General features: G+C 37.8%; 1 protein-coding gene across 1 annotated transcript; it reads right to left on the bottom strand.

Annotated features, from left to right (window-relative positions):
* Nucleotides 1-1,579: 1,579 nt before the first annotated feature.
* Nucleotides 1,580-27,307, bottom strand: PTP4A2 (protein tyrosine phosphatase 4A2). The gene is made up of 6 exons (XM_004425875.3): nt 27,159-27,307; nt 12,281-12,967; nt 9,611-9,703; nt 6,414-6,544; nt 5,040-5,114; nt 1,580-4,061 (listed from the first exon to the last, which is right to left on the bottom strand). The coding sequence occupies exons 2-6, from the start codon at nt 12,374-12,376 to the stop codon at nt 3,953-3,955; spliced, it is 504 nt and encodes a 167-aa protein (XP_004425932.1). The 5' UTR covers nt 12,377-12,967; nt 27,159-27,307; the 3' UTR covers nt 1,580-3,952.
* Nucleotides 27,308-27,581: the final 274 nt, after the last annotated feature.

Below are 27,581 nucleotides of genomic sequence, written 5' to 3'. Positions count from 1 at the left end.
AAGATCCTTAACTTAATCACAGCCACAAAGTCCCTTTTGCCATGTAAAGTAACATATTTACAGGCTCCAGGGATTTAGAACCTGAACATCTTTGGGGGAGGGGGCATTGTTCTGCCTACACTGTAAATGAACAAAGCATTTCAAAGAGGAGTGATCAACTGTCATATGCTGACATCATAAAAAGTTAAGGATCTAGAATTGACCAATAGGATTAAGTATCATAGAGGTTCTGGTGATCTTCACATGGGCAGCTTCAGTGCAGTCAAAATACCCACTGGAGTGGTTTCGAGAGAAAAATATAGTTAATAGGCACATAACTTGAGTCTTGCTATAAAGAGCAGAGAAAGGGGATGGTAGCTGAAAGGGTGACTGTGGGCCAAACAAGGACTTTTTTTTTAATATGGAAGAAATAATAGCATGTTTGGAGGCTGAGGGGAATGATTTAGTAGAGGCAAAAGTTAATGAACAGGACAGAAGGAAGAATGGCTAAATCTGCACCCTTTGACTAGGTAAGGGATGGAATCCAGCACACAACTGGAACAGCTTGCCTTAAGCAGGGCAAGGACAACCTGTCTATAATACCTGGAGGAAAGAGCATACAAGCAGACACAGATAGGTAAGTAGATGTGATAGTAGGAGCCTGTGGAAATTTCCTTGTTTCTATTTTCTAAGTTTAAAAAAAAAAAAAGTCCTAAGCCAAGAGTGAGGATGGGAAAGATATTAAAATTTAAGAGTTTTCAAGGAGAGTGAAAGAGTAAATGGGATAGAGAAATGTATTAGGATTGTCAGATGGTACTAAGATCTACTTGAGGTCATGACTAAACACAGAGACGGAGTCAGCAAGTTCAGTGTCACAAGTGCCTAAGTGCAGAGAAGGTGGCGTACTGAACTTAACCAAAAATGGAGTTTAGTCAGGCAAGTAAAATGAAGCAAGAAATGGGGCAAGGCAATTTACTGTGTAGCCAAGAGTGACTGTAAGAATGGTTCACTAGATCGAAGCTGGTTAAAGACAAGTGAGAGGACCAACAAATTTTAAGTCACATAGTACTGTAACCGCTTACTCTGTTTATGTCTACGTATCTTAACTCCTCTTCCAGACTGAGGTCCTCCAAAGTGGGATCAGTGTCTTATCTTTTCATTCTTAGTACCTTAGCACATAAGTTTGTTATCTGAATGGATGGATGGATGCTTACCCATGGTTTAAGGGAAACTGCCCATCCACAATCCTATGATATATAAAGTTCCCCCTTCCTCAGTTTTTAAGAATGCAGATAAAAAGCTGCAACGCTTCATCAAAACCCATAGTGTAAACAAATCCTTTGGAACGAAACAAGATGCTGAGTTCCTAGTGTTGTGTCCAAGAACTGAGCCAGAAAATGTACAAGGTGTATCCCAACTACAGTTAAGTTTGCCCTTACCGAACACCTGGGTGGCATGAAATCTCTGAACTTCCCAACCTCTAATTATTTCACCTCCTTGCGGTAATTAGCAGGACCCAAAACAGGCCTTGAGAATACTGCTTTCTAAGGAGACATAAATGAAACTCAACTTGGAGGTGGAAAACAAATGCACAGACAAAGCATGTAAAATATGTTTTATTGTTCTTTAAAAGGGTTCAGGGTTTGGTTTTAAATCAGGCTGCACACCTTTCATCAGTCTGACATCTCTCTCACCATGTCAAACTGGCTTCAGCTAGCAATACTTCATTAAATCCAAAAGAAAAGAAAACTTTTAATTTTGAGGAAGAAAATCCAGTTCTGAGAATAATTAACATTAGTTTGTAATTTAAAACAAAATGAGGGCTAATGTTTCATGTTGCTTTGTACACCCTTCTCCTCACACAGAACCAGGAATGTAATTTTCCTAACTCAGGCAGGCACTGATACTGGTGGACACTGCACACACACACCCACACACACACAGACACACACACACACACATACACCCCCAAACAACAAAAATCAGAGCATGTCAAAGGGAAAATGTTTGTAATGGTATTGATCAAAAAACCATTGGAGTCAACAGTCAGTCTATCTGAGCTCAGAGGATATGCTGTTTTGATGTTGAGCCTATGTTAAAGGAATCTATTGTCATGTTCTGAAATAAAGAATTTTGGATAGTACCATCATTTTTCACTTTAAAATCCTAGAAACAATTTCAAAAAACATTATTTTTTTGTTTTCTGGGATTGGGGGAGGAGAGAATCTACAGATTTTCATTTAGTTAAAAATCAAAACAACTCCGGCATAGGAAATAGGCAGTTCACATAGCCAGCCAACATCTGAGGTATCATCAGTGTGAGACAAGGTCCTGGTCCATTCCTACTGGCCTAGCTGATTCTAACAAAATGGGAAGTTTATGGCTCTGCACAGCAAAATCCAGCAGCACAAGATGACCCTAAGCCTTTATTCAAACCCTTAGAAGCACAGCACTATTAAGGATGTAATATTTAGAGGAAGAGGGCAAGAGCCTCTGATGGCATCCTTCAACTTGCTTTGTCAATGCAGCCCAGTCACAACTGCCTTCCGCAAAGGAGCAAAAAAACAGCTTTTCTAGATCAGCACATTAAACCCAGCAAAGAATCTGCAAAAATGATATTACACCCTTTCACTAGCAACACAGTCCCTTTGCTACTCATTGGGTTGCTCTCTGTCTCTCTTCTACCCTGTTATAGCCTGTGGACACATACTCACTAGGCATTGTTGGTTTTGAACCAGCGAATTTTTTTTCAAATCTCATAAAGAACCTAGTAAGAAAATAACAAGGCAATCAGTGGTTAAACTGAACTGTACGTAGGGGGAAGACTGGAAAATACCCATCACAGGCATTTCTCAAGTCCAAAATATTGTGTCTTCGCTGCTACTCCTTTGACCGTTCCTGAAAATTCAGAGTACAAATAAGTCCTAAAATAAAAATTTTAAACTACCAGCATTCTCTGACATCATTAGACAGAAAATCAGAGTAATGCTACAGCCCAGAATTCTACAAGGTGTAGAAAGTGTGCTAACTCTCTGCCTGGACACAGCTTTAGTGATGGCCTGGAGTACTCCCCCTCAGAAAACAAAAGTTTCTGGGATACCCACTTAGCTTCATCGGTTGGAAAAGAGAAGAATTCGACTCTCAGCTAAGTTCTTTGAGAAGAGAGACTCCTCTTAAAATGCCGTTTCCCCACCAATTTACCAAAACAAAAGGCTCTTGGCTACTTTGCCTAATGTTGAATAGGGTTTTCAAGAAAAGAAACTAACATGAACACCCCGTCATCAGAAAAGACTAAAAACCACCTGGATCATATAATATATATGACACAGCCTTTTTTTTTTTTTTTTTTTTTGATGTTTTTTGTTTTTTTTTCTAAAAGTGCCCAGGTGGGCTTAAGGCTGCCAGACTGCACACACATCTATAGCAACAAGGGCTTCTCCTATTTCATCTACAACTTGTATCAGGGGAAAAAAGAGTGACAGGGGAAAGGAGAAAAGAGGGGAAAAATAACCCCCCCTCAAAAAAAAGAAAAAAAAATAGAAAAAAAGAAATCCCACAACAGGGAGATCTATGTGCCAAGCATAATGGAAGCGTGTGCTCCCCAAATAGATGGTTCTGCACAGGCTAATGTTCTGCTGGTTTTCCTTAGAGACCTATTTTGAAGAAGTTAAAAAAGACAGGAGATTTTGAAATAATTCAATTCTGGCAGAAATTCAAACTCCAATACTAGGAGGAAAATCATCCTTCACTGAATTAATCCCTTTTTCCTTTCTCTTTTTCTTTTCTTAAACATTTTATTCACGTTATAGAGGGATTTCTTTTTTGTTTGCTTTTTTCCAATCATTAGGAGAATGGTTGAGGAGTACTGAATCCATCACTACTTTGATGACACAGTTAAGATTCCAGATTCACATTTTCAGGTACCAAGAGTTCCCTCTAAATGCCACAAGTCAGCCTTCGTTTACATTTCTTTCTACTGAACACAGCAATGCCCATTGGTATCTCTGAAGCGTAATCGCATCTTAGGTCGGTATTTCTCCAGGTAAAGCAGCTGTTTGGAATTGAATGCTCCCCTTCTTTTTCTGAAAATACAAGAATGGCAAACTTTGTCATGTAAAAAAAGAGCTGCCTGGTTCACTGAAATGCATTATTTATGGCCTAAGGTCTTTCTAACTCCACACAGCTGAAAACCAGCATATTTCCCATACATCACTTCTAAGTGAAAGGGCTGAGTTTAAACATAAACTTTCTGTGCCTTCTTAGAAGACAAATTTTCTTCACTGACTCTCATTAGAGTCTATTATCATTTAATAAAGATCAAAATAGCTTATCCAGAGACATCTGACTACACCCTTCCCAATTAGATTAATATATTCTTCAGATTAGAATTGGTAGCAAGTATTTATATGAAGCAGCAGGCACAGATGACATTCCTTGAAATGTTGCCTTCCAAGAGCTGCTACCATGTATTTCATGCCCTCTGTCATAGTCTTTCTTTTCTTTTATTTTAAAGAAAAAGTTGAAAGGGAAAGCGCAAGACAATAATTGCCAAAGAATTTTGGACAAAAAATAGCATAGCCCGTCATTCCAGACTGATGCCAAGATTCTGTCTGGGCACTACTATCCTTATTTTGTGCCTGAACAGGTCACTTAAGAATCCTAGGTGATTTAACTGCTCCTCTATAGATTCTTCCTCGCCTCTTGGTCATACAGAGTTGCATCTGGAAGGTATTTTGGAGATCCATTAAAAGCGACACTAGATCACTGAGACTCTACTACCTAGCTATTCACTTTCAAGATTCCTGGATATTCAAGTCATATAGTGGACTTAGTCTACAATGTCCAAATTTGCCACCTAAATTAGAAAATCTTTAAATCCGGGAGCCTGTATTATTATTATGAGTCTCTTTATCACATGCCCTTTTTGACACCTTCAATGAAACAATATTTTAAGCCAAAGAGAGCCAATTATTCCATACTACAAATGGATACTTTCTGCAATTCCCTCCTCTCACGTGATCTTGCTTTACGTGTTTTCGAACATAAAACTTCATACTCACTGTCTTATAAACTGAACTGCATCTTCGTACTTCATTCCACATTCAATCAAAGCAAGTGCAACCAGCACAGGTGCCCTGCAGAGAGAAACTCATTGTAAATATCCACAGGTCTTTGGAATTAAAGGATTTTTTAAAACCCAGGATTACATATTACTAAAGCGATGCAAAGCTTGAGCTTTCCTTTCTCCTGTATACTAAAATATCTGATATTTTCCTACACAGTAAAAGTACTTTTACTCTTTTAAAACATTACCACATGATATCTCAAGTTTTTGCATCACTATATGCCATCAAAAATTCTTCATTGGTCTTTAACCATTATTACAGTAAAATAAATGACCAAATGTATTACCTATCTTGAGTGTCTCTGAATTTTCGTTACAAATCGATTTTAATATCATTTCCTCATCAAATACTAAAAACACACTACATTTCTTCAACAAAATCCTTTTCGTGAGCTACGAGAGTGTCAGAGAATTGGTAATTAGAAACAGTTCTCTATATATTTTTTAAAAATATAACAAAGGAAATGATGTTTAAAAAATGTCCATTATAAGGCACCAACTCTGGAGCACCTAACAAGGATAGCTACTAGTTATAAAATTGCCCCAGTAAAGTTCTTCACCCTTCAGGATAAGGACTGATCACCCTTCAGGATAAGGACTGCAACTTCTGATCCTGAAGAAGAAACTGTACTACACCAAACTGCAAAAAAGGAAAACAGCAAACAAAAGGGTTGAGCAGACCTAACAGCCTGAATCACCACCACCTTAAGGCAACGACAGCCTGTACTAATATTTTAAGCCACAGTGCACATCATAAATTGACTTTAATCTGCTGTTGATGGGAGTGTTGCAACACCATTCCATGCAATGCTTGAGAAAAAAGGCCTTAAAATCAAAGTTAACTTTCATTCTCCATACATCTCCTTTCAAGAGTTTAAAGTTCAGCGATCTGTTCTCTACCTCTTAAGTTCCCAGTCATCTCAACCCAAAATTAACCATATAAGAGTCTTCAAAACCTAAAATTATTTTAATTTTGTTGCCCATCTCAAAGACCTGAACCTTTGCTTACCTGAAATGGGGAGAAAAAGAAAACATACTGAATTAAGACTGTATTTTTCAGTCAAAGATAAGATAATTACATTAAATCAGTTTCAGAACAACTTCTGAATCATCACCCACTAAATCTAGTGTGGCATCAGAATCAGACAACCAGTGAAACACAAAAAGCTATTTTGAGAAATCATTACACCAGCCTTTGTTCTCATTTACTTTCCTTTCAGGCAATTTAATATTTAGTGTAATAAATGCAAATTTCTACCAAAGTGAAATTTTTGGTAGTGAATTCACAGTCAAAAGGATAAGAGCTTACCTTCCCAATCCTGCAACACAATGCACTGCAACACAGCAACCTGGCTCTTCACGAAATTTGGTTTTTAGTAGGTTTAGCCAATCGTCTACTATCTGATTAGGGGGTGGTGCTCCATCGTCAAATGGCCAATCCTGGGAAGAAAAGATCTTTCACATTAAATTGATATTTTCTCCAGGATTCACACCCTAATGCAGAATAGCCACATAGTACAGAGGGCAGGCCTAATGGAACTAACTATACTATATATACCTATCCTTATATACCTACTCATAACAATATAAATCTGATCACTGCTGAAAAATGTTCCAGGATCGAAATTCAAGTGTGCCAAATAACTTAGCTTTCTCACTGAAGTGTAGTCAGCATCATCAGCATCTAATTTTACTTTCTGGAAATCTCTTATCAGAGTGATAAGAGGCTAGTGTTCTCCAAATATTTTATCCGAATAGAGCAGTAATTAGACATAATAGAGAAAACTGTAATTAAACCCAAAACAAAGTAAGAGAGGACACAACACCTGTCAATATGATTTAAAAGTCCATTCTGGCAAAGAAGTATACCAACTGGTGTCTCATTGTTCTCTACAAATATTTTTGAGAATTATCACTCAAATAGGTCTAAGTTATGACATCTTTCCTTTAAAGAAAGGCTCTCCGATAAGAAATCTCCAATAGTTGGCATATCATAACAGAAACATACAACCATCTTTGTGCTTATATATTAAAAAAAGAAAAAAAAGCCAAGTAGCAAATATTTTTAAAGCTCTGCCTAAATTATAAACATCCCATTTAACAAGCACAGTGCCACATGACAGGGTCCTGAGCAAATGGGGACCGTTTTCCCAAGTATCCCTCTCTCTTTTTATATTCATTGATTTGGGTGGTTTTTTAGTTAAGATCAACCCCATGTGCATTCATAATACAGGCAGGGGTTTATCTTCCTTGCTACCTAGCAAGAGGTCGTAAGAAACCAACATAAATCAGCTTTGAAGAAAGGGGAGAAGAGATGCACTTTTTACATACCCTCTCTCCCATCTAGCTTCAAGGACAAAAATGCAAAAACACTGGGAATTTTTTTTTAAACCTAAGACTATTCTAATGAGATTGGATAAGGACACTTTAAGATACTAGAGAAGGAAAAAGAGAAAAGTGACAGAGCACTAAACTGATTCTGCACTCATTATTGGCACCACTAGAACACTTCATGTAGCCCATTAGCCATGACAGCATATCATGTTTGATTTGTCAACTACGCCCCATAATTAAAGAGCTGTCAGTGTTATCATTATAAATGTCACTACAGAGTTTAACTGTAAATAGCAGTAAAACCAGTAAGTACTTTAGTTTAGAGCTTACTTCCTGATACACCCTAAAATGTACCTAGTTAAGAAACAATAATATGAAATATGTTTCACTTACTCATATAAGCAGTTTCTATCAAAAAATCATTAAAGTAATAATTTAGAAGCATCTGAACTTCAAACTGACATAGCTGAAACCACCATTAGTCTTTTCCAATGCGGTTCTGATTTGCAAGAGCATTGGTCAAAAGATTAAAAGGTCTTATTTTGGAGATATCCTCTTATAAAGTGTTCCAAACCCTTTTCACCTAGCAAAAGCAAATTAACAATCCATTTTAAAATCTCTGTCTGGGAAAAGGAAAGAAATTCCAAGCTTAATTCTAAATGTCCTTGTTTTTTCAAGCTTAAGCTAGACTTTTAATTTTATCTGATCACAGCTATTTAAAACAAAACAAAACAAAAGCCTAGATTTAAAGTCCTGGAATAAATCCCAGACCTACCATTATCTTCTACAAACTAGTTCAAGTTCTTTAGTTCATTTCTATTTCATAAAGGTGTTTACCAACATCACTGATTCCAACAGACTACGGTCAATCCACAGTTCATTTTCTCACCCTGCCATCTGTCAAAACAAACTGATTTCTCATCTACCCAGTGGAGAACATACTCACAATACTGGAAAAAGAACCTGCATTCACCTAGTTTCAGAAGTTAAAATTGTGTTTTTATTTTTTTAAACACAGGGTTACATTTTACACGTTTATACTTATCCCCAGTGATTTCCAGCCAGCCAAGGGAGCTTAAAGTCATTTAGAAATGGAATGAAAGCAAATTATTACCATGCCATACTATTAAAATATATTTTTAAAAAACATAATGCTTGGCTACTTGGTTTTTGTGTTTTCACCAAAATGGAGGTGAGGAAACTTTATGGATCAGATATGAGATGATCGCCTTACCAACAGGACATTTATTTTCTTTGCATGAACTGCATTCCCAACTACTGACCAAAGCAATAAAGACTACAGAACTACCTCTCAATAAAAAGCAGGAATGTAACCTTGTACCAATATCTTCCTTATTACTTTCTTCCTAACCAACTACTACAAAAATCTCCAGTTTTCTTCCTATTGCCTTCCCACAATCAAATAAAATAGTTCTAAGACTACAAGGTCATGTCATTACATGCTTCTGCAATTTAGACAACTATTTAGGGAAGAAGGTATAAAATTTTACCTAATCTGGGCTCCTGTTTCTGATAATGAAATAGCATATTTAGGGGCTAAGGAAGAATTTAATTTAAAATAATTCCAATTACTTTATGTTCAAACTGAACTATGAAAGAAATCTAACCACAGAAAAGCTTCTTAGAAACCTACCGAAAAGTGTGAAAAACTATGCTGATTACTCTGAAGCAAGATGCCTTCTCCCTCTCCCTTCTTATCCTCTTCTCCCATCTTTTTGTCCCTTACAAGTGATCTACAAAATATTAAGTAACTAACTTGTAATTGCAAAGTGAGAGAGAATACTTCCATGTGACTTAAGAATGTCTGATGGAAATTACTTACACTTAGATTCAAACCAGTAGCCTAGAAACAAAGGTAAATATTGCATTAATTTCCTAGAGAAAACTAAATGCAAATTTCCATTTTCTTGAAATAAGTGTGCACTAAATTTTGATTTTTATTTGTTGAAAGTACTCTGCATGTATAGACTTTTTTTTAAGGGCACAAATGAACAAAACTACCAATCCAAAGGAATTTAAAAAGGATTGCTATTAACACTATATCTCCTATTATAAGCTCAAAAAGCAAACTACTGAGAGCCAAGTTTTAAAAATATCTGTTTAAAAGGTATAACTTGTTTGCAGTGAAAAATTAAAACACTACACACTCACTAGAACGTGGATTCCTTCTTTTTCAACTGGAGCTTTATCATATGTAGCATCACAAACTCGAACCAAAGTTGTCACTCCATACTTCTTAAGTTCCTTTAAAGAACAACCAATATAAGGGAACTTGCTTTTAGAATCTGCAACCACAGCTTTACAAATGCGCTATAATAATTTGAAACAATGAGACATCACTCTTAGACAAAGACCAAAATCATTCTCAGTGTGGCAACATATATAATGGACACTCTTGCACCCCCAGTGGAAGTGTCAATAAGAGCAATTGGGCAACATAACACAAAAACTTGAAAAGCACACTTTGACCTAGAAATTCTACTTATGGGAATTTATTTATTTATTTATTTAGTTTTTTATTTTTTGGTGAGGAGGATCAGCCCTGAGCTAACATCTGCCAATCCTCCTCTTTTTTGCTGAGGAAGACTGGCCCTGGGCTAACATCCATGCCCATCTTCCTCCACTTTATATGGGACGCCACCACAGCATGGCTTGCCAAGCGGTGTGTTGGTGCGCGCCCAGGATTCGAACCGGTGAACCCTGGGCCACTGCAGCAGAGCGCGTGCGCTTAACTGCTTGCACCACCGGGCCGGCCCCTACTTCTGGGAATTTATACTAACGAAATAATTAAAGATATACACAAAGATTTAGGTACCAGGATGTTCAGCACAGCTTATTTGAAATGGTAAAAAGCTGGAAACAACATTAATGGTCTAAAAACAGGGGAATGGTTAAAGAAAGTATGGCACAGCCATAGAGAATACTATGACAGCTATAAAAAAGAATACTAAGAAGCTTGGGGGAAGATTTTCTTAACTATACAGTGTGATCCTATCTATATGTATATTCATAAATATAGACATACATGGAGAGAAAAACATCTAGAAACCTGCTATTAACAGTTAAGTATTTTTCCTCCTTTTTTTTTCCCCTCCAAAGCCCCAGTAGATAGTTGTATGTCATAGTTGCCCATCCTTCTAGTTGCTGTATGTGGGACGCGGCCTCAGCATGGCCGGAGAAGCAGTGCATGGGTACGCGCCCGCGATCCAAACCCGGGCCGCCAGTAGCGGAGCACGAGCATTTAACCGCTAACCCACCGGGGCGGCCCAACAGTTAAGTATTTTTAAATTGTCTTTTGATTATCTGTATCTTCTGATTTTTATGTAGTACTTATTGCTTTTTTTACTTTAAATAAAAGTAATTTTTAAATTAAGATTAAAAAAGCCAACTCTAAGATTACGAAGCCAACAAACACACACCATTATAGCCAGAAGCCTTGCTCCTTTAAAAATGTTCCTACAGTAATGTCTAATCCAGTGACTACCTATCTTCAAGGGGCCACCAACATCTTTTTATAGCTGCAGGAGGACAGTGGCCTCTGCCACTTTTGGAGTCTATGGCCAAGGAATCCACAGGCTGAAAATAGTATCACATAATTCAGCCAGGCTTAAAGGTGACTGAACAACCTAAGGACACACAGGCCTAGAATCAACTTGTACACTGTGTACACAAAGTTAAGAAGCTCAGGGAATTATAAGTATAAATAAGCAGGAACAGTGATATCCTATAAGAAGTGTCTATCATTTGGCTATCTAAAGAGTAAAGTTATTTAATTGCTAAAGGATTTTATTTTTCACAGAAAGGCCTTATAAAACAGACTCAGGAAAGTTGTTAGTATTATATTGAGTCAAGAATTTTACAAAGTTTCAAAATACAAATAAAATCCCATTAAAATGAACTCCATAGTAACTGTTCACCAAAAGGTTACGGTAGAATTTTTTATGGTAAATATTTGTGACCTCAAGCCAAGTCAAAACCTCTTTTGAACTCAGGTTTGCCATCTGTAAAATGAGAGGGGTGGATTTAGAATCCCTAAGAATCCATCCAGATCTCTAAGTCTACTCTATAAATATATCAACAGAAATCACATTCAGACTGAACACCAGGGAATGATTAAAAAGCTTACATTCAAACGTTCGTTGAATGAAGTACAAAGAGTTTCTCTATCACTACCAATAGAAAAAATGAAGAATCTGACATAAAAATGCTACCTATAATGCCTTTCCTTCCCCTAAGTTTCTGCACTCTCGTATACAATGATTACTATTGCTAAGTAGTTTTGGGGTAGATTTTCATCAAAAGTGGTTAGAATATTTGAGGTAGACATGAGTTTTAGCGTCAGAGACAGTTCTACTAGGTTTTGCGTGCCTTCAGGCAAATTACTAAATCACTCTGAACTTGTCTGCTCATCTGTAAGAGGGACATAAAAATGGCACCTATACCGTATAGGGTTATTGTGAGGAATAAATGATATAATGCATAAAACTGCTTATTAAATGCTGGGTACATACTAAGTGTTCAATAAATGTTAATTATTTTATATTGAAAGTATGACAAAAGAACTGCTAATAACGTAGAAAGGATATAAGAAATAACAGTACTAGAAAATCTCTAAGGTCTCCCCAATTCCATAAATGTTCTTCTAAAAATCTGGTGTAACTAATTCAACCAAATTCAAAGAAAGATTGGTAGAGTGACCATCCATACTCCAATCACAGAAATAAACAGCTTTGTAATAAGAGATTTCTTTATAATGGTGTTAATTTTTAATGGGATTTTACCTATAAATGAATCCAAAAGTAGACCATGTTACAATCTTACCTCTGTGAACTTGTTGAGGGTAGCATTGGTAGGGTTGTGAGTTATCAGAAAACGCATGTTCTCATAGGAGATCTCCACAGGGGCTGGACGGTTCATTATGGCAAATAAAAAGTGTGAGCGTGCGTGTGTGAGTGTGATGGGGAAAATGAAAAAAAAATCAATAAATCTTGAAATGTTTCACAGCAGAAAACATTAAAAAGACCACTAAAATGCCTATTATTGATCCGTGTTTTCTCTATTCAACTTGTTTATTCTTTAAGAAGCTTCTCTCTTCAAGACAAGCAGAAGTATTTAGAATCCACTTGAATCCAAATTCAACTTGGGCCTCAATGTGTGCAGATGGATACCTTCGGACTCCAAAAAAATCCAACTACATACAAAACTGAAGCAGCCTTTACTACATTTAGGCACTAGTGAGACAAGTTAAAAGTGTAGGTAGCTTCCACTTTTGTTTACTTGATGCTTAATTTTACTGGAGTCATTAAAAGAAATATGCTTGCAATAAAAAAAAAAGCCAACTATTTCTGAGGCCAGTCTCGGTGTCCAGAGTCTTCAAGGCAATTTTAATTATGGCACATAGAACCCCCAAGCTCACTTGTCAGCGAAAACGCTGTGCTGAGCCTGGCAGAAGTCTGCCCTCACGCTCAGAATCGCCATAAATGTGCAACGTATATTCCAACGAAAAACCTGGAGGAGAAAAGCATAAGTAAAATGAACTGGAGGTTGATAGCATAGTAAACACAATGCCTGAAGTCAAGAATTCTTTATGAGCCCAAAGACATCTGAAATGTCACCAATTCTAAATTATTGCCATTTATGAAGAACAAGATAAAGGTGTACACCACGAGTTTCACAAGTCAGAGATTAAGTATGTCTTTTTTTTCCAAAACAGGGTTCAACAAAGTTTCTGTGCTAATTTCTAACTCACATCATTTTTAAATGACTGAATTTTAAAAGTCATTTTAAATCGTTTTTTTCTCCCCCCCCCCCAAAGCCCCAGTAGATAGTTGTGTGTCATAGTTGCACATCCTTCTAGTTGCTGTATGTGGGACGCGGCCTCAGCATGGCCAGAGAAGCGGTGCGTCGGTGCACGCCCGGGATCCGAACCCGGGCTGCCAGTAGCAGAGCGCGCGCACTTAACCACTAAGCCACGGGGCCGATTAAAAAATCGTTTTTAAGTGACTGAACGGTCCTTAAAGAAACCTTCCCTCCATAGACTCTTCATAAAAAGCTCACAATGATTTCCTTATTTTTCTGCTTTGATGGTTAAGTTTTTCACATATACTCTTTGCTTAAAATAAGATATATCTATAAATGGATGGAGGATATTTACCAAAATTCCACTTTGAGGGTTTAATTCTTTCCATCCAAGGTATATGCATTATAATAATATAATACCCCCAATTATAATACTATAATACTTGCAAAAAATTATCTTCTCTCTCTCACAAGTCATAGTAGTAGTTACTACCTTTGAGGAATGAGGAAAGAGGATCAGAGAAGTGACTTATCTAAGGTAAATGAATTAGTTGAACCCAAATTCAAACCCAAGTCTTCTTTTAGTCCCATGTTTTTTTTTCCAACGTACCATAATGCTTGCTGATTCAACTAATGTATAAATCCCATCATCTCATTTCTAGTCCAGTTTACCTTTTTACTACTTCTCACATCACTACCTCAAGAGTACAAAAGCATCTAAAGGTCACTGATTCACACAGCATTCTCTTGCCCAAATATTAATCCCTACCAAAAAAAGGCAAGAAAGAGAAGTTGCAGAATTTTTATTATTATTTTAAGCCTGCTGCTTTGAAACACAGTAATTTTTTACAGCTGGCTCAGTGTCAACATAATCATAAATTCCTCTGGAAATAGGGACAAGGTCTAAGTTTTTTCACTTGCCTCTTCCCTAAGCCACCAATAAATGCTTATTTAGAAGTCTCTAAAAAAGATGATTGTGACCAGATAGAAAAAGTCATGAAAGATATGACTATAGAACTATTTTCAGGAAGAAACTGAAATACAGATAAGAACGAACCCAGGCCTACAAACTTTCAAGCCCTTTCTTCTTCTAGCCTCAAGTTTTCTTTTTATGATATTCTTATGGCATTTTATTTTGTAAGCTACATACTTGTGATTATATTACCATGGACACAATCACAAAACTAAAACATTCCTAAAATACAAAAGATACATAAGAAATTCAAAATGGCATTCTAAGAACGTCAATACTCCAGCAGAATGAATTACCCACTATAGTAAAAACATAAAACTTCCACACTCAAACTACGAAAAACAAAAATACACACCATCACTCTTCATAACTCATAATTCTAACTGTAACTCCAAAACACAGCCACCTGAGATTACACATTTCATGGAGTACTCTTTGTACAGCCAAGGAATTTTAAAGCTAGGAGAAACTTAAGAGATAACTATTCTGACCATTTTAAAAAAAGATGATGTCTGGGATTGAGAGAGGTTAAAATGACTTAACTAAGATCACATTGCTAATTAGTAGCAGATCAAAGACAAGAACCCAGCTTTCCTACTCCCTATTTATTTTTCCTTCAATTTTGACTAAAGGAGGTACCCACATATTTTTTAAGTCATAATCTTTTTTATTTAAGTGAAACTTTTCTTCAAATATTTGCTTGGATAGTCATCTGCAATTCTGTGACTTTATAATAAGCAGAGAAAAGATTATTAAAGTACTACTAAGATTATTAAAAGATTACTAAAGTACTACTAAAAGATTAGTAAAGCAGTAATACTCAAACAACAATAGTTTGCATGCAGTGCAGAGCAAAACACAAGGAAATTCTAACCTGCTTGAATCCCTTTGGTTTAATGATGTTATCGCAGCTAATATGTGTGTCAGCTGAGTCAAGTCATGAAAGACCTGCATTGTAGTGATGGCCAGGCTTAAAAGGTTACAGTTCTAGCATTAAGTTTTCTACCTAGTCTCCAGTGTTTGCTCAGCAAAGAGACCAAGTTTTATCCCATCTATTCCTCTAAGCTCATTTTGGAAGGACCACTTCCAGGGATAAGGATAATTCACTATTAGATTTTCAATTCTTAACACCAAACTGAGATCCCCAGCAACGGAATTTCTGCCAAATGAAACACTATGTTCAATCAATGTTAAGAGATACAGGATAAAAGCAAGCTTCTGTTCCTTTCTCCTACCCTAAGAGTTCAACTACACAGCAACAGCTAAATATTCCAGCACCGTCGATTCAGATAAACTAATGTTAATAAGAAGGCAAAGCAAACAGTCTGTAAAAAAATCATAAACAACCTACCACAGCTAGACAGTACTCAAGAGTTACAGAGCCCTGTATTTTAGCATAAACTCAGCACCTGTACACCTTACAGGAAAACCTGCTTCTAAAGTTCTCTCTCCAGCATTAATTCTGTTCTACCTAAGTAAAAATTGATTTTTGTTTTAATTTACCAGGTGATAGAAGAGGCTGGTTTACTTAACATATAATATTCAAATACACAAATATTCAACATACAAATATGTATAATATTCAATATACAAATTCAAATATACATCCAAATATTCTCTCCACTCTTTAATTTATCTTTTATAGAACTATAACTTTTAAAATGTTGAATTTGGGACATTTCCATTTCCTGCGCAATATTTCCATTTTTAACAAAAGAATATAACTTCACTGAAGGATTAGAAAGGATGGTTTGTGACAGAGAAACCCTTTTAAATTAAGAAGGGGAAGGAGGGAGGGAAGGGAGAAAGAGAAAGAAGAATGAAGAAAGAGGGTCTGAAAGAAGAGAGGAAGTAAGCAGTGGCCTACCAAGCTAAGATAGCGCACTACCAGCGAGACTAAGTCAATAACACAACAGAGACTACTTAAAACTTTGAAGAGGGATATGTTAGAGTTTAAATGTCCAGTGTCAATACTCTACTGCTAACATCTACCAAGATGAGAATCAAAAATGAAAATGCATGGAATAATACAATATCCATTATTTAATCATGGCATGTTCTTAAAATGGAAAACTATGCAGAGGTTAAAAAGAATAAAACAGATCTATATGAACTGATATGGAAAGATGGCTAAGAGACACTAATAAGTGAAAAGAGCAAGGTCCATGACAGTATGAACGATTATATAGAGAAATATTGGTGAGTACTACTGTACATACTTTCATACCCATGGACTATCTGGAAGATTACAAAGATAAGAGGTAACAGTGGTTGCCTGGGGATGGAGGAGACTGGAGGCTGGAGACCAGGAGCATGATTTACTTTATTGTAATATATGCCTTCTGAACTGTTTTAATTTTTTTTCCATGTATATATATTACTTTATTATTTTTTTTTTAATTCTAGGGTGATAAAGAACTCTACAATGATTTACAATTTAACTACATTCTTAACAACGCCATAATCATGGGATTACAAAAAGCCTCAAGAGGGCTAGACCCTCTGCCTGTCCCAGGCAGGCCTGTACCTATACAATTCCAGAAAGTTTTATTTTTGTTAAAGATACTAAATTACTGAGTAAAATTCAGGTCCTGCTTTGGCAACCGTAATTCTAAGTTCAAATATAAATACAAAGAATTCAAGGGTGTGAGGGAACTTTACAAAATCAGCCCCATTTAATGTAACCAAACTTATTGGGCATCCTTTTAAAAATCCTGTCAAGCCACTCACATCAGGCTTTCCACTGAGAAATCACTTCTTTTTATTTCAAATTAAAGTAAATGACACAATAAACACTGTAATTTAATGGGTTACACCAGTATTCACCAAATTAAACCAGCAAATCATAATATAAATGCACAATCAAGAATTCTAGATCTAAGAAAATAAAATCTAAAAGCAAAAGTCCGAAGAACAAGCAAGCATACATTTACTGTGTTACTTTTCTTACCAGAAATTCTACAGGAAGTCATGCAAATTTAACTTAGCCTGGTTTCTACAAACAGGCAACATGAAAGCATAATACTGTATATAAGACTAAAACCTTGCAACAATTTTTTCCTAAAACAAATTCATTTCACTTCAATGAAGACACCTGCACTTCCCCTTACAATAAATATGAATAATCTGTCAACAGTAAATAATTCATTCTCATGAAGAGCTAGACATTTTCCTTGCAATTTGGCTAGTTAAGAATTTATTAATTAATTCAAATATTTATTGGACATATACTACATGTCACATACTCTTATAGGTGTAGCAGGAAAAGTAAAACAAAACAAAAATTCCTGTCAGGATGGATTTTATATTTCAGTAGGCAGAAAAAGACAAATAAAATACGCCACTGCTATGGACAAAAATGCAAAGCAGGGGGAACCGCAGTGCCAGAAGGGAGAGGGGATTCCAATTTTAAATAAGGCTATCAGGAAAGGCCTCACTGAAAAAACTGACATTTATCCAAGACCTGGGGGTATGAGCCAAAGAGATATTTGAGGGAGCACTCTAAGCAGAGGGATTAGCTGTTGCAAAGGTTATGAGGTGGGGCCATGCTCGGAGTGTTCTAGGAACAGCAAGTGGGACAGTGCTACTGAAGCAGAGAGAGCAAGAGAATGAATAGGTCAGAGAAATAAAAGAGCCTCATTGGCCACTGTAAGCATTTGGCTTTTATTTGGAGAAAAATGAGGTTTCAAGCAAGAGGAGCAATTTATATTTAAAAGGATCACTCTAGCTGCTACGTGGAGACCGATTATGAGTAGTAAGGGTAGAAGCAGGGAGATCCGGTAGGAGCCTGTTGCTATAATCCAGGAAAGACATAATGGTAGCTTGGACCAGGGTAGTAGTAGTAGAGAGGATAAAAAGGGATCAGTTTCAAGATATACTCTGAGGTAGAACCCAAAAGGATTTGTCCACAGACTGGATACGGAGTCTGTTAAAAAAAGAGTCAAGGCCCTGAGTAACTATAAGAACTCACAGCAGCCTAACTTAATATTCAGAGACTATTCAGACAACAGACCACAAAATCTTCTCAGTCATCAAGGAAGTAGGGAAATTCCTCTGTAAAGTACTACTGTCTCTACTGCATTTTGACCATTTGAGGAAAAAAATATCTTAAGATTTGTAAACTAAAGAGAATTCAATTTGCTAATTAAATACTCAGTTTCTGGTTAACTGGTCTCAAACTGAAATTTTACTCATCTTTTATGACCTACTCCCAACTCATCAGAGCCCTGCAAAAACAACAGCTCTACTCTGCGCTACTTATCTTTGTTCATCCCTCTACTGCTGCATTTATCAAACTGAAATTCAATACATGTGACTCCTTGAAACTTAGACTTAGATTCAAATTAATGTTATTCCCCTCCCCTCCTGACTACAGTCCTGGGGAGTTGGTAAGGAAAGAGGTATCCATTAAATTCTACACATTTGGATCCAAAATATCTGTAAATAAGCTAAAAATAGCAAGATGCTTTTTTACTGCTAAAAAAAAGTTTCATAGTTACTCCCCTGGTTATTCCCACTTTTCCACTTCCTCATTTAAGGAGGGAACTTGAGAATCAAGTTCCAGTACAGAAATCAATAATCAGTTCTATAAAAAGAAATTATGACCTTGATGGTGGGAAAATATCTTAACATTTCAAAACTAGCAGGAGATACATGGCCTGCCACTCAGAAAGGAAAGGAAAGCAATTAACTGACAATCACACTTACTTCTGAGAACAGTGACAGTTATTTACTGAAGTCCTGTGGGCCCTGTTCCCATTCAAACGAAAAGGGAGTGGTTTTCAAATTTGTATGTATCCTGGTGATTAGAAGTAGTTGTCCTTTTCTAGTAACTCCTACCTCTACAAATACTATAAGACAAAAATTGCATTAAATATTTTCATGCCACACTCAAAAATATTTACTTTTCAGTTGTGTACTCCATTGTTCCTCTAAAGATTAGCAATTTTGCAGCTGAATCTCTTGTCCAAAAAAGGTTATTTTGCCTTTCATAAATAAAATTTAAATGTAGGTAACAGCGCTATGGCCAATTTTCACTTTTTCTAGAAAATTATTTGACTACTGGTAATAACATTAAAAATCCTAACACCACAACTCTAATATTGGGCATTAATCTTCCTGTTTTCAGTGAATCTTTTAAAAACTAAGTTACATAGCTCTATTTGATTCTATTCATTCATACTTTCATTTTTCAGGCAAAGGTATCATGGCTATCCTCTCCATGGGCTTTATGTTTCAAGACTTTAGTTTACGTGCATTTTAAGACTCCCAAGCCTCTTTATTATAAAGTTTAAGCACATTCTTTTCCTAAATAACTGTGGTAACCTCCTATATAATAAGAACTATCTCAAATTCTGCTGCATTCCCCTAAAATTAAATCCTAGTGTTTGTTTTCTTCTTTCCTTCCATCCTTCCTTCTTTAATCTCAAAAGGCTAAGTAATTTTCCTGGAGAACTGAAGTCTTAATTATTTTTACTTTTCAATATTACTATACATTAACCCAAGAACTGCTGAATCGATTATTTCATTAATAAAGAAATGTATTTGAGATTCTGACCTTCAACTGTAATAAAGCAAATTCAGTAGTAAAAGTCCAAAAGGACACTTGGATTCATCCTGTCAACACCACTTTGAAATGTTTTCTGAGCTATATCAGGACAGTTAGAATGACTATAACAGCTGCAAGTGCCCTGAGGTTGCAAAATAGATACTTGGGAAAAGGTTATTTGAATCACCTTTCAAAATAACCTAGAGCACAGGAGCAGCATGCAAAGCAAAAACTTCCAGGCTATTCTTAGCATTATTTAAAATATATGTTTCAGAACTTAGCAGTTTATGGGTCAGCTTAACTCTTTCATTTCCCCATTTTGTCAAATGTATTGAGCATATTTAAAGGTCCTGTTCAAGAATCCCCCACTGAAAGGGGGGAAGGAAGCTCTCTATGTACAGGATACAGAATAAAAACATTCCAAATTACATCTTGTCAGCACAAATTCTTTTGTCTGAACCCCAGAAATTTTTCTGCTGTTAGGGCATTTTGGTCCAAGTTTCCCCTAAAACTGGGTAAGTTACACTTCACTTCCTCTCCTAAACTTGCTTTTTATAAATCACATTATACTTCACAGCCATCTCTCTGTGTACTGAGTATAGTACAAGATAATCAGAAAAGAACCCAAATCATTCTATTTGGAGCTGCTGGTGGCCTTTTAAAATATACTATTTACTCACTAATTGCCCAATAATGGCTTAATGTTTATTTTCATAAAACACAACGTGCACAATCTTTAAAAACCATACAGTGAAAGCAATTGTTTCACATTACATATGAATGTGAAGTAAAAACGGTGAAATACCTCTATAATGCCATGTCAAGGGGTTATTATTCTTTGCTCACTAGCTTAGTTCAACATCCTTCATTCTCTTCCCACTTAAAGACTGCAAAATTCAATCTTTCTTGTCCTCTTCCTCCAAAAGCTTACTGAGATGAAGGACAATATACCTCCTCTGAATGACACTAAAATGCAGCATATCCAATCTGACAACAAGCATTTGCGGAGCTCTGTGTGCACACCATACAAACACTATCCAGGATCAAGATCCTAAAAGAATCAATGTGGCTAAAAATATTTGATGATGGACATTAAAATTTCATATTAATGCTACATACTTTGAAGACACAAAGTAAGCCTAAGTAGAATGAAGCAGGATTAATTTCGACTTCTGAGAAAATGTAAAACTTTTATGACAGAAGACTGATAGAAAACGTGAAGGGCCATGGTGGCATGACGAGAAAGGAGCTGAGTCTTCGATTAGACAACTCGGAGGAGGCCTTGATCATGCTGAGAATTTCAGACCAATTCAAATGCAATAAAAGCTCTTAGGAATTTAAAAGTAGAGTAGTAGTCAAGGAGCAACTCTTTGTTCACCAAGAGAAAACAAATACTGCCATTTTGGTGGGCATCTTCTGATGTACTGAGCAGCTCCATAATTACCAATTAGCTTCACAAATATAGCCTCTCAACTTACTAAATCCTACCTGATAGTTGAATATTTTTCTTAGTAAACAGGTATGAGTTTAACTAAATTCCACTTGTTGATGCCCCTCCCCAAATGAAGACCTCATTTCACTAGAAAAACAATTCAGAATATAGTCTGTGACTTAAATTTGAAGTGCTTTTTCATCCAGAAAGATCTAAATTATTTGAATAATTTAAACCAATCACCAAAAGGAAACTTGTTCACAACCACACGTGTGGAATGAAGAATAATGTCACTAGAATCTATTGTTTCTCCATCATATCCTTCTCAATTTGCTGACAAATCCTGCTGATGACTCATATCCTTCTGCACTAACCAGTCACTCTGTTCCCTCATGATAGGCTTTTCACCAACAATGGAAAATAGAAAACACATCAATTTATTTTGCTACTAAAAACAGTAAATATCAACTTAGGTATATAAGTCCAATTTACAAATACTATGGTGGTACAACCTAGTGCATGTTTCCTGTAACAGTGCAAAAAAAAAAAACTTATGCTCAAATCTCAACTAAAATTAAAGGACGACTAGAAAAAAGCAGATCTGATTGTGAATTTGAATTCCTGTCAAATGATACATTAGTTTAGAGCCAACATTTTTGACCACGGCAGAAATAAAAATATAAAGTAATTTATCTGATCTGCTAAAGCAAATATATCATGCATGCATTTTATGCCAAAAGAATTAACATTTCTGAGAAGAAGGAAATTTCAACCCAAAAATACTACTGAAGGAATTAAATACACCAGTTCTCTAAAGGTAAAGACCATTCTAAGTCAAAATATTTTTTCAAAACAGGCTCAACTAGCAAAGAAAGGGTCACAGAAAAGCTTAATCTTAAAATTCTCTGGAGTTTGAAAATCCAATGTTGTGCAACGTAAATTTATATTCAAATGCCGAAATTTAGTTTCTAGGCCACTTAAAATGTAGTATATGCTGTGTTACAGAACCTATGGGTAAGAAATCAGTGCAAACAAACAAAAACCATCTGTATTCAAGTCACATAAAACAACTGGTGTAATCTGTCAACACCTAATAGTCATTTTTCTGGGAAAGATTTTGTGCCCTCTAAGTCTACAGTGACAGAACAGACAGTGCAGGGAAAAACCACCTTAAGACATGCAGAATAAGGGTCACTTTCTCACCTGGGTCCTGGTAACTCCACAGGGTAACTGTGGAAAATGGACAAAGCCTGCAGTGCTGTGCAGCTCTTTTTGTGGAGGTGCTAGAGTAATGACAGTTTCTGGTTCAGCCTAGACTTCTACAACTCCAAGGAGCAAAAGATTTACATACAATGTCCACTTGAGCTCTACACCAAGCAATCCTGTAAGGCTTCAAGTCTCAAGAGAGTGGCCAGGAAGTCAAAGCAGCTAGAGAATGTGGTTCAGTCAATAAAACAAAGGCTACCTGGAGAAAGCTACAAGACACCTCTACACATATACTAGTTCTGAAGTTGAAAATGGATAAAAGGCTCTTGTGATATTCCAGATTAACAGACTCAAATCATCATTTCCCAAAGTAATTATAACTGGTGGCATCCATTGTTCACTTAACAAACCCAAAGCACAAAATTATCTGAACTGTAACATCAAGGACTCTTGTTTATAAATTTAGAGAATCATCATCAGTTTCTATATAACCCAACTAGTATCGTGAGAAAAATCTCAAAGATGCAACATCCCAAAGAGCAAAAAAAAAGTATGCAAGCAACTAAAGTATCCTTTTTAAAAAAAAAAACAAAAAACTAAATTTCAAGCAAAAAAGGCCAACTTCCTTAACATCTACTTACCATCTACTTAACTCCTACATAGCTTCCTGTAAAACGACTACAGTTAACTGAAAAAAAATTTAGCCAGAGATTTAAGTACTTTAAGCCCCAAGGAGAAAACAATTTTTTTATCCACTATCATCTATTTATTGATACTCTTTAACTTGGATTCCAAAACCTGGGATTCAACAATTTATCTATAAATCAATTTCCTTATCTGTAAAATTGAAAGAATGTCACTTACAAGATTATGCCTTTTAAATGAGATGATTTGTAATTTACCACAAAGAAGATTCTCAAGAAGGGAATGTTGAAACCTAAAGCAAAATGTTGGACATCACAAGTATCCCAAGACCTCAAAATCTCTACCACTACCCTACTCAATAAACAACTAAGTCTACCATGTTAAAACTTTGGATCCTAATTTCCAGCTGCTCAAAATTTTTAAAGATCCTCAACTTCTACAAGAAGTATATAGCTGATGGTATAGCACCTGAAGAAATCAACCTAACTTAGGTTTCACTCTAACTTAAGTTTCACTCTTCCAAGAGCAACAGCTAAAAATTCATGTACTGCTCCTCTAAATCTTAATTGTAAATGCTTTTGCTAGATGGTTCATTGGTTACCAACTGCACATTCCAACAAAAAGGAACAGTATAATCAAACCCTGTAAAATAAATCTCTACTAAATTTCAATTTTGTGTCTCAAAATCGTACAGTGTTAACTACTGCATACAGAAATGCTACCTTTAAAAGATAAAATAAATAAAAAGTTAAATGCTAAGAAAAATAATCTGTTTTACTTTGTTCACACAAATGTCTTTTCAAGTAAAACGTAAATATGGGGCTTTCACGGGCCGGCCGGGTGGTATAGTGGTTAAGTTCTCAGGTTCCACTTTGGCGGCCCGGGATACACCAGTTCCAATCCTGGTTGTGGACCTACTCAATGCTCATCAAGCCATGCTGAGGCATCGTCCCACAAAGAAGAACTAGAAGGACCTACAACTAGGATATACAACTATGTACTGGGGCTTTGGGGAGAAAAAAGAAAAAGAGGAAGATTGGCAACAGATGTTAGCTCAGGGCCAATCTCCAAAAAATAAATAAATAAATAAATAAATATGGGGCTTTCAGACTTTTTAAGAAAGTTATGTGCAAAAGCATTCAAACATTTACTCTTCTCTAGTGCCACCAAAGTTCAATGGTGTTGTAAATGGTTTCTACCTATAAATTTGATTCCTTCAAATTAAATATTACTTGACTGATTCATGGAGGGAGTGGTTTGACTTGTGCTGTTCTGAGTCAGAATATATTCGGTTCAGCAGTTCTAAACAATTTTTCATTTGTATAGGTGTCCAAAATGCCAGCCTTTTCCAGTTACCAAATATAACAATTAAACTGTTACCTTAGTAGGAAAGTCTTAGCAGTAATAATACTTTGAATCTGTAGTTAAATTTATAATTAACAAACTGCTTTCATATATATTTTCTCACTTGATCTTCTTCACAATCTCCTGAAGTAAATATCCCACACAGCTGAACAGAAAGACTTTCACAAAGAAGTGACAACTTCTAGTTGACTCTTAGCCCCAGTAAATACACTCTTCCTCTTTCACCCAAAATAAAAAACATAAAAGGCTGCTGGGTTTCTTTAATCAGACTTTCCTCTCCCAGACATATCCCAGGTGTCTCATAAAATCTGTCTTAAAGCACACACCCTGTGGCCCCAAGAGAGCTTCAAGGCAGAATCTCCACCCACATAAAAGCCTAGCTTAGGCCCCAAAGAGCCTCAAGTCAGCATCTCCTACATGATCCCCTTGCCTCCGGCCATTCAGTCTTCTGCGTTAACTTCAACATCTCTCATCTGTCTGTAGAAGCTGCTAAGGTCACTGTGTGGATAAGAAATCTCAAAGTGAGACAACCTATTGTGAGGGTAATAATGGTATAGTGGAAAAATCAAAGACTTTGGAGTCACACAGACCTAGGTTTTTCATCCAGCTCAAATTCTTATTATCTTGTGACCTGGGACAAGTTACTTAACCCCTTTGAGTCTCTACATCTCTTCATCTCATCATTGTAAGTCAATGACTTAACACTTACAATCACTGTATCCCTAGTGCCTGGCAAATAGAAACCACTCAATATGTGCTGAATGAACGCAAATGAGGACACCTACCATCTTCGCAGTAGCTGTGTGAATTAAACGAGAGTATAAAAAGCACCTGGTGCATAGTAGGCACTTAATACTAATTAATCTGGTCCCTACTAAATAGAACCAATATTTACTATTTCTGAAAGTGGAGAGCATGCTAGTGATTGAGAAGGACACTCTAAGAAAAACATAATTTCTGACTTTTAATCACATATCAATGCTTTTGCCTGTAATTCTATTACATCTACTATCAAAAGGACCACCCTACTTTTTGCTTATCATATTGAAAGACTCCCGACTTCTAAGAGACTTCCCATGATTAGGGTGTAAAATCCATATCAAAATACTCTTCATCAAGAATCCCCACTTCTACAACACAAGAATCTGGGAAAAGTCCATGACAATGATTAGTCCATTCACTAGCCAATATGAAACAACTTAAAAAATGTCAGGATCAGAATACTGGCACACAAATTCTCACCATCTTCACCAACACAATGGTATCCTGGCAAGTGATTCTGAAGCCTCAAAAATTTGTCAATCTATAGCCTTAATTTCCTTCTGCACATTGAACAAAGCTTAACTTCACTCACTTCCTGTCAGAAACTACTCTGTAATACAAAGCATGGCAGCAAACAACTACCTACCATATTCTAATCCAGCAGTAGTTGTAGTTTGGTAACTCCAAACAGACAAGCATCTGCTGAATGCCTACAGTGACGGTAGAATTGCTAGACACTTTGTTTCTTGACAAATTCCAGGAAATAATAAACTAGCCTATGGTTCTTCTTCACCATCAATATGTTACATTATTATTTCTTAAGAGCTTTTCTCCAGGAGGGTAAGAAAGAGCCACAACCTAAAAAATATTACTTCAATTTACCTATCAATAAAATTCCTTTCACCTGAAAAACTAGCAGCACTTTACAAAAGAGTCTATGCTTCTGAGCACTCTAAAGGCAAGAGCCTAGGATCCTGGGCAACAGACAAAGCTGTTTTAGTTAGCTCTCAGAGCCCCAGACTAGTACCGGATGACAACTGTACCTTTGACAAATTCGGAAATTTATGTCGATGTCATGAAACATGGGAGAAAAAAATTACAAAAAAAAAAAAGCACACCCTTTCTTTAAAAAAGCCCAGACCTAGAAGACTATAGTACCACTGGAATAGATTCCTATACCCTTTCCTCATACTTGAACCCAAGGACCCAAGGACAAGATTCTCCTGGCAAGAACTCCCTAACCCAGGGCACCAGGATCACTATCGCCATACACAACGACCGGGGAGAAGGGCCTCCAGGATGCCTGCTCACACATGGACGAACGCAGGAACACCCTTCCGCACTCCCCCATCTGCCATTCACCTTCTCCCCAACCTCTCTCTCTCTCGTACTGCACTCATGGTCCCCCCCGCACTTACCCACTCTCCCCCTCCCACTTACTCACTCTCCTCCATTTACCCCCTCTCCTCCCCACATTCATAGGCTCCCCACACTCGCTCACTCATTCCCACACGCCCCCACACTCACTCTCCTCATCCGCTCACTCACACTCTCCCTGCACCCACCCACACACGCTCAGTCCCCACACTCACTCCCCACCCACACTCCCCAGACACTGCCCCCAACTCTCCCCCTACTGTCCCCTCAACTCCCACCCTCTCCCCTCACCCCCGCATGCACACTCAGCCCTCTCCCCAACTCACACGCTCCTCCTCACGCACGCACATCTCCCCCCACACGCAACATTCTTCCACACAGCACACGTCCCTTCCCATCCGCACACACGATCCCCCTCCTCACCCACCCTGGGCCTCCACGCCGCCCGGCCGCGCTCCCCCGCCCCGGCCCCGGCCGGCCCTCCTTCCGGGGACGTGTCTCGGGCCTGCACTAATGGCTGCGGCGCCTCCCGCCCTCCCCTTCCCCGAGGCCCCGGGAGCCGGCGCGGGGCCGCCCGGAGGCGCGCACTCACGCTGGCGAGCTGGGGACTGGGCATTGAAGTCCGGCGGCGGCGGGAGCGAGGAGGCGCCTCTCTCCTCAGTCACCTCGGCGGCGGCGGCGGCGGCGGTAGCGGTGGCGGCGGCGGCGACGACTCCCCCCCAGCCTCGGCGCGCGACACCCGGCCCGGCCCGGCGGCGGCGGCGGCGGCGCGTGTCCACGAGTCCGTCTTGCTGCAACTGCTGCGGCCGCCGCTGCGTCTCCTGCTGCCTCCGCTGCCCCCGCTGCCACCGCTGCCCTGTGGCGTCGCCTCGCGCCGTGCCCGGCCGCCGCTGCCGCTCCAGCCGCTACCGGACGGACGACGGTTACAGCCCGGCCGATCGCGCCGCCGCCACCACCACCGCTGCGCGCGCAGCCGGAACCAGCTCCCGCCGCCGCCCCTCAGGGGGCGCTGCGG

Source organism: Ceratotherium simum, chromosome 22, assembly GCF_057802395.1.
Source record: "Ceratotherium simum simum isolate JZ-2026a chromosome 22, ASM5780239v1, whole genome shotgun sequence".
NCBI classification, from domain to species: Eukaryota; Metazoa; Chordata; class Mammalia; order Perissodactyla; family Rhinocerotidae; genus Ceratotherium; species Ceratotherium simum.
Note: the sequence above shows the minus strand (reverse complement) of the source record. Positions and strands in the feature narration are given on the sequence as shown.

What these genes read in the sequence shown, in the direction of transcription:
- PTP4A2 (XM_004425875.3), bottom strand. Translation starts at nt 12,376, where the DNA reads ATGAACCGTCCAGCCCCTGTGGAGATCTCCTATGAGAACATGCGTTTT. An exon ending in CCCTCAACAAGTTCACAGAG is followed by an intron (nt 9,704 to 12,280) that starts GTAAGATTGTAA and finishes TGTTCTTTAAAG; the next exon opens with GAACTTAAGAAGTATGGAGT. An exon ending in GCAGTTCAGTTTATAAGACA is followed by an intron (nt 4,062 to 5,039) that starts GTGAGTATGAAG and finishes TTGTATTTTCAG; the next exon opens with AAAAAGAAGGGGAGCATTCA.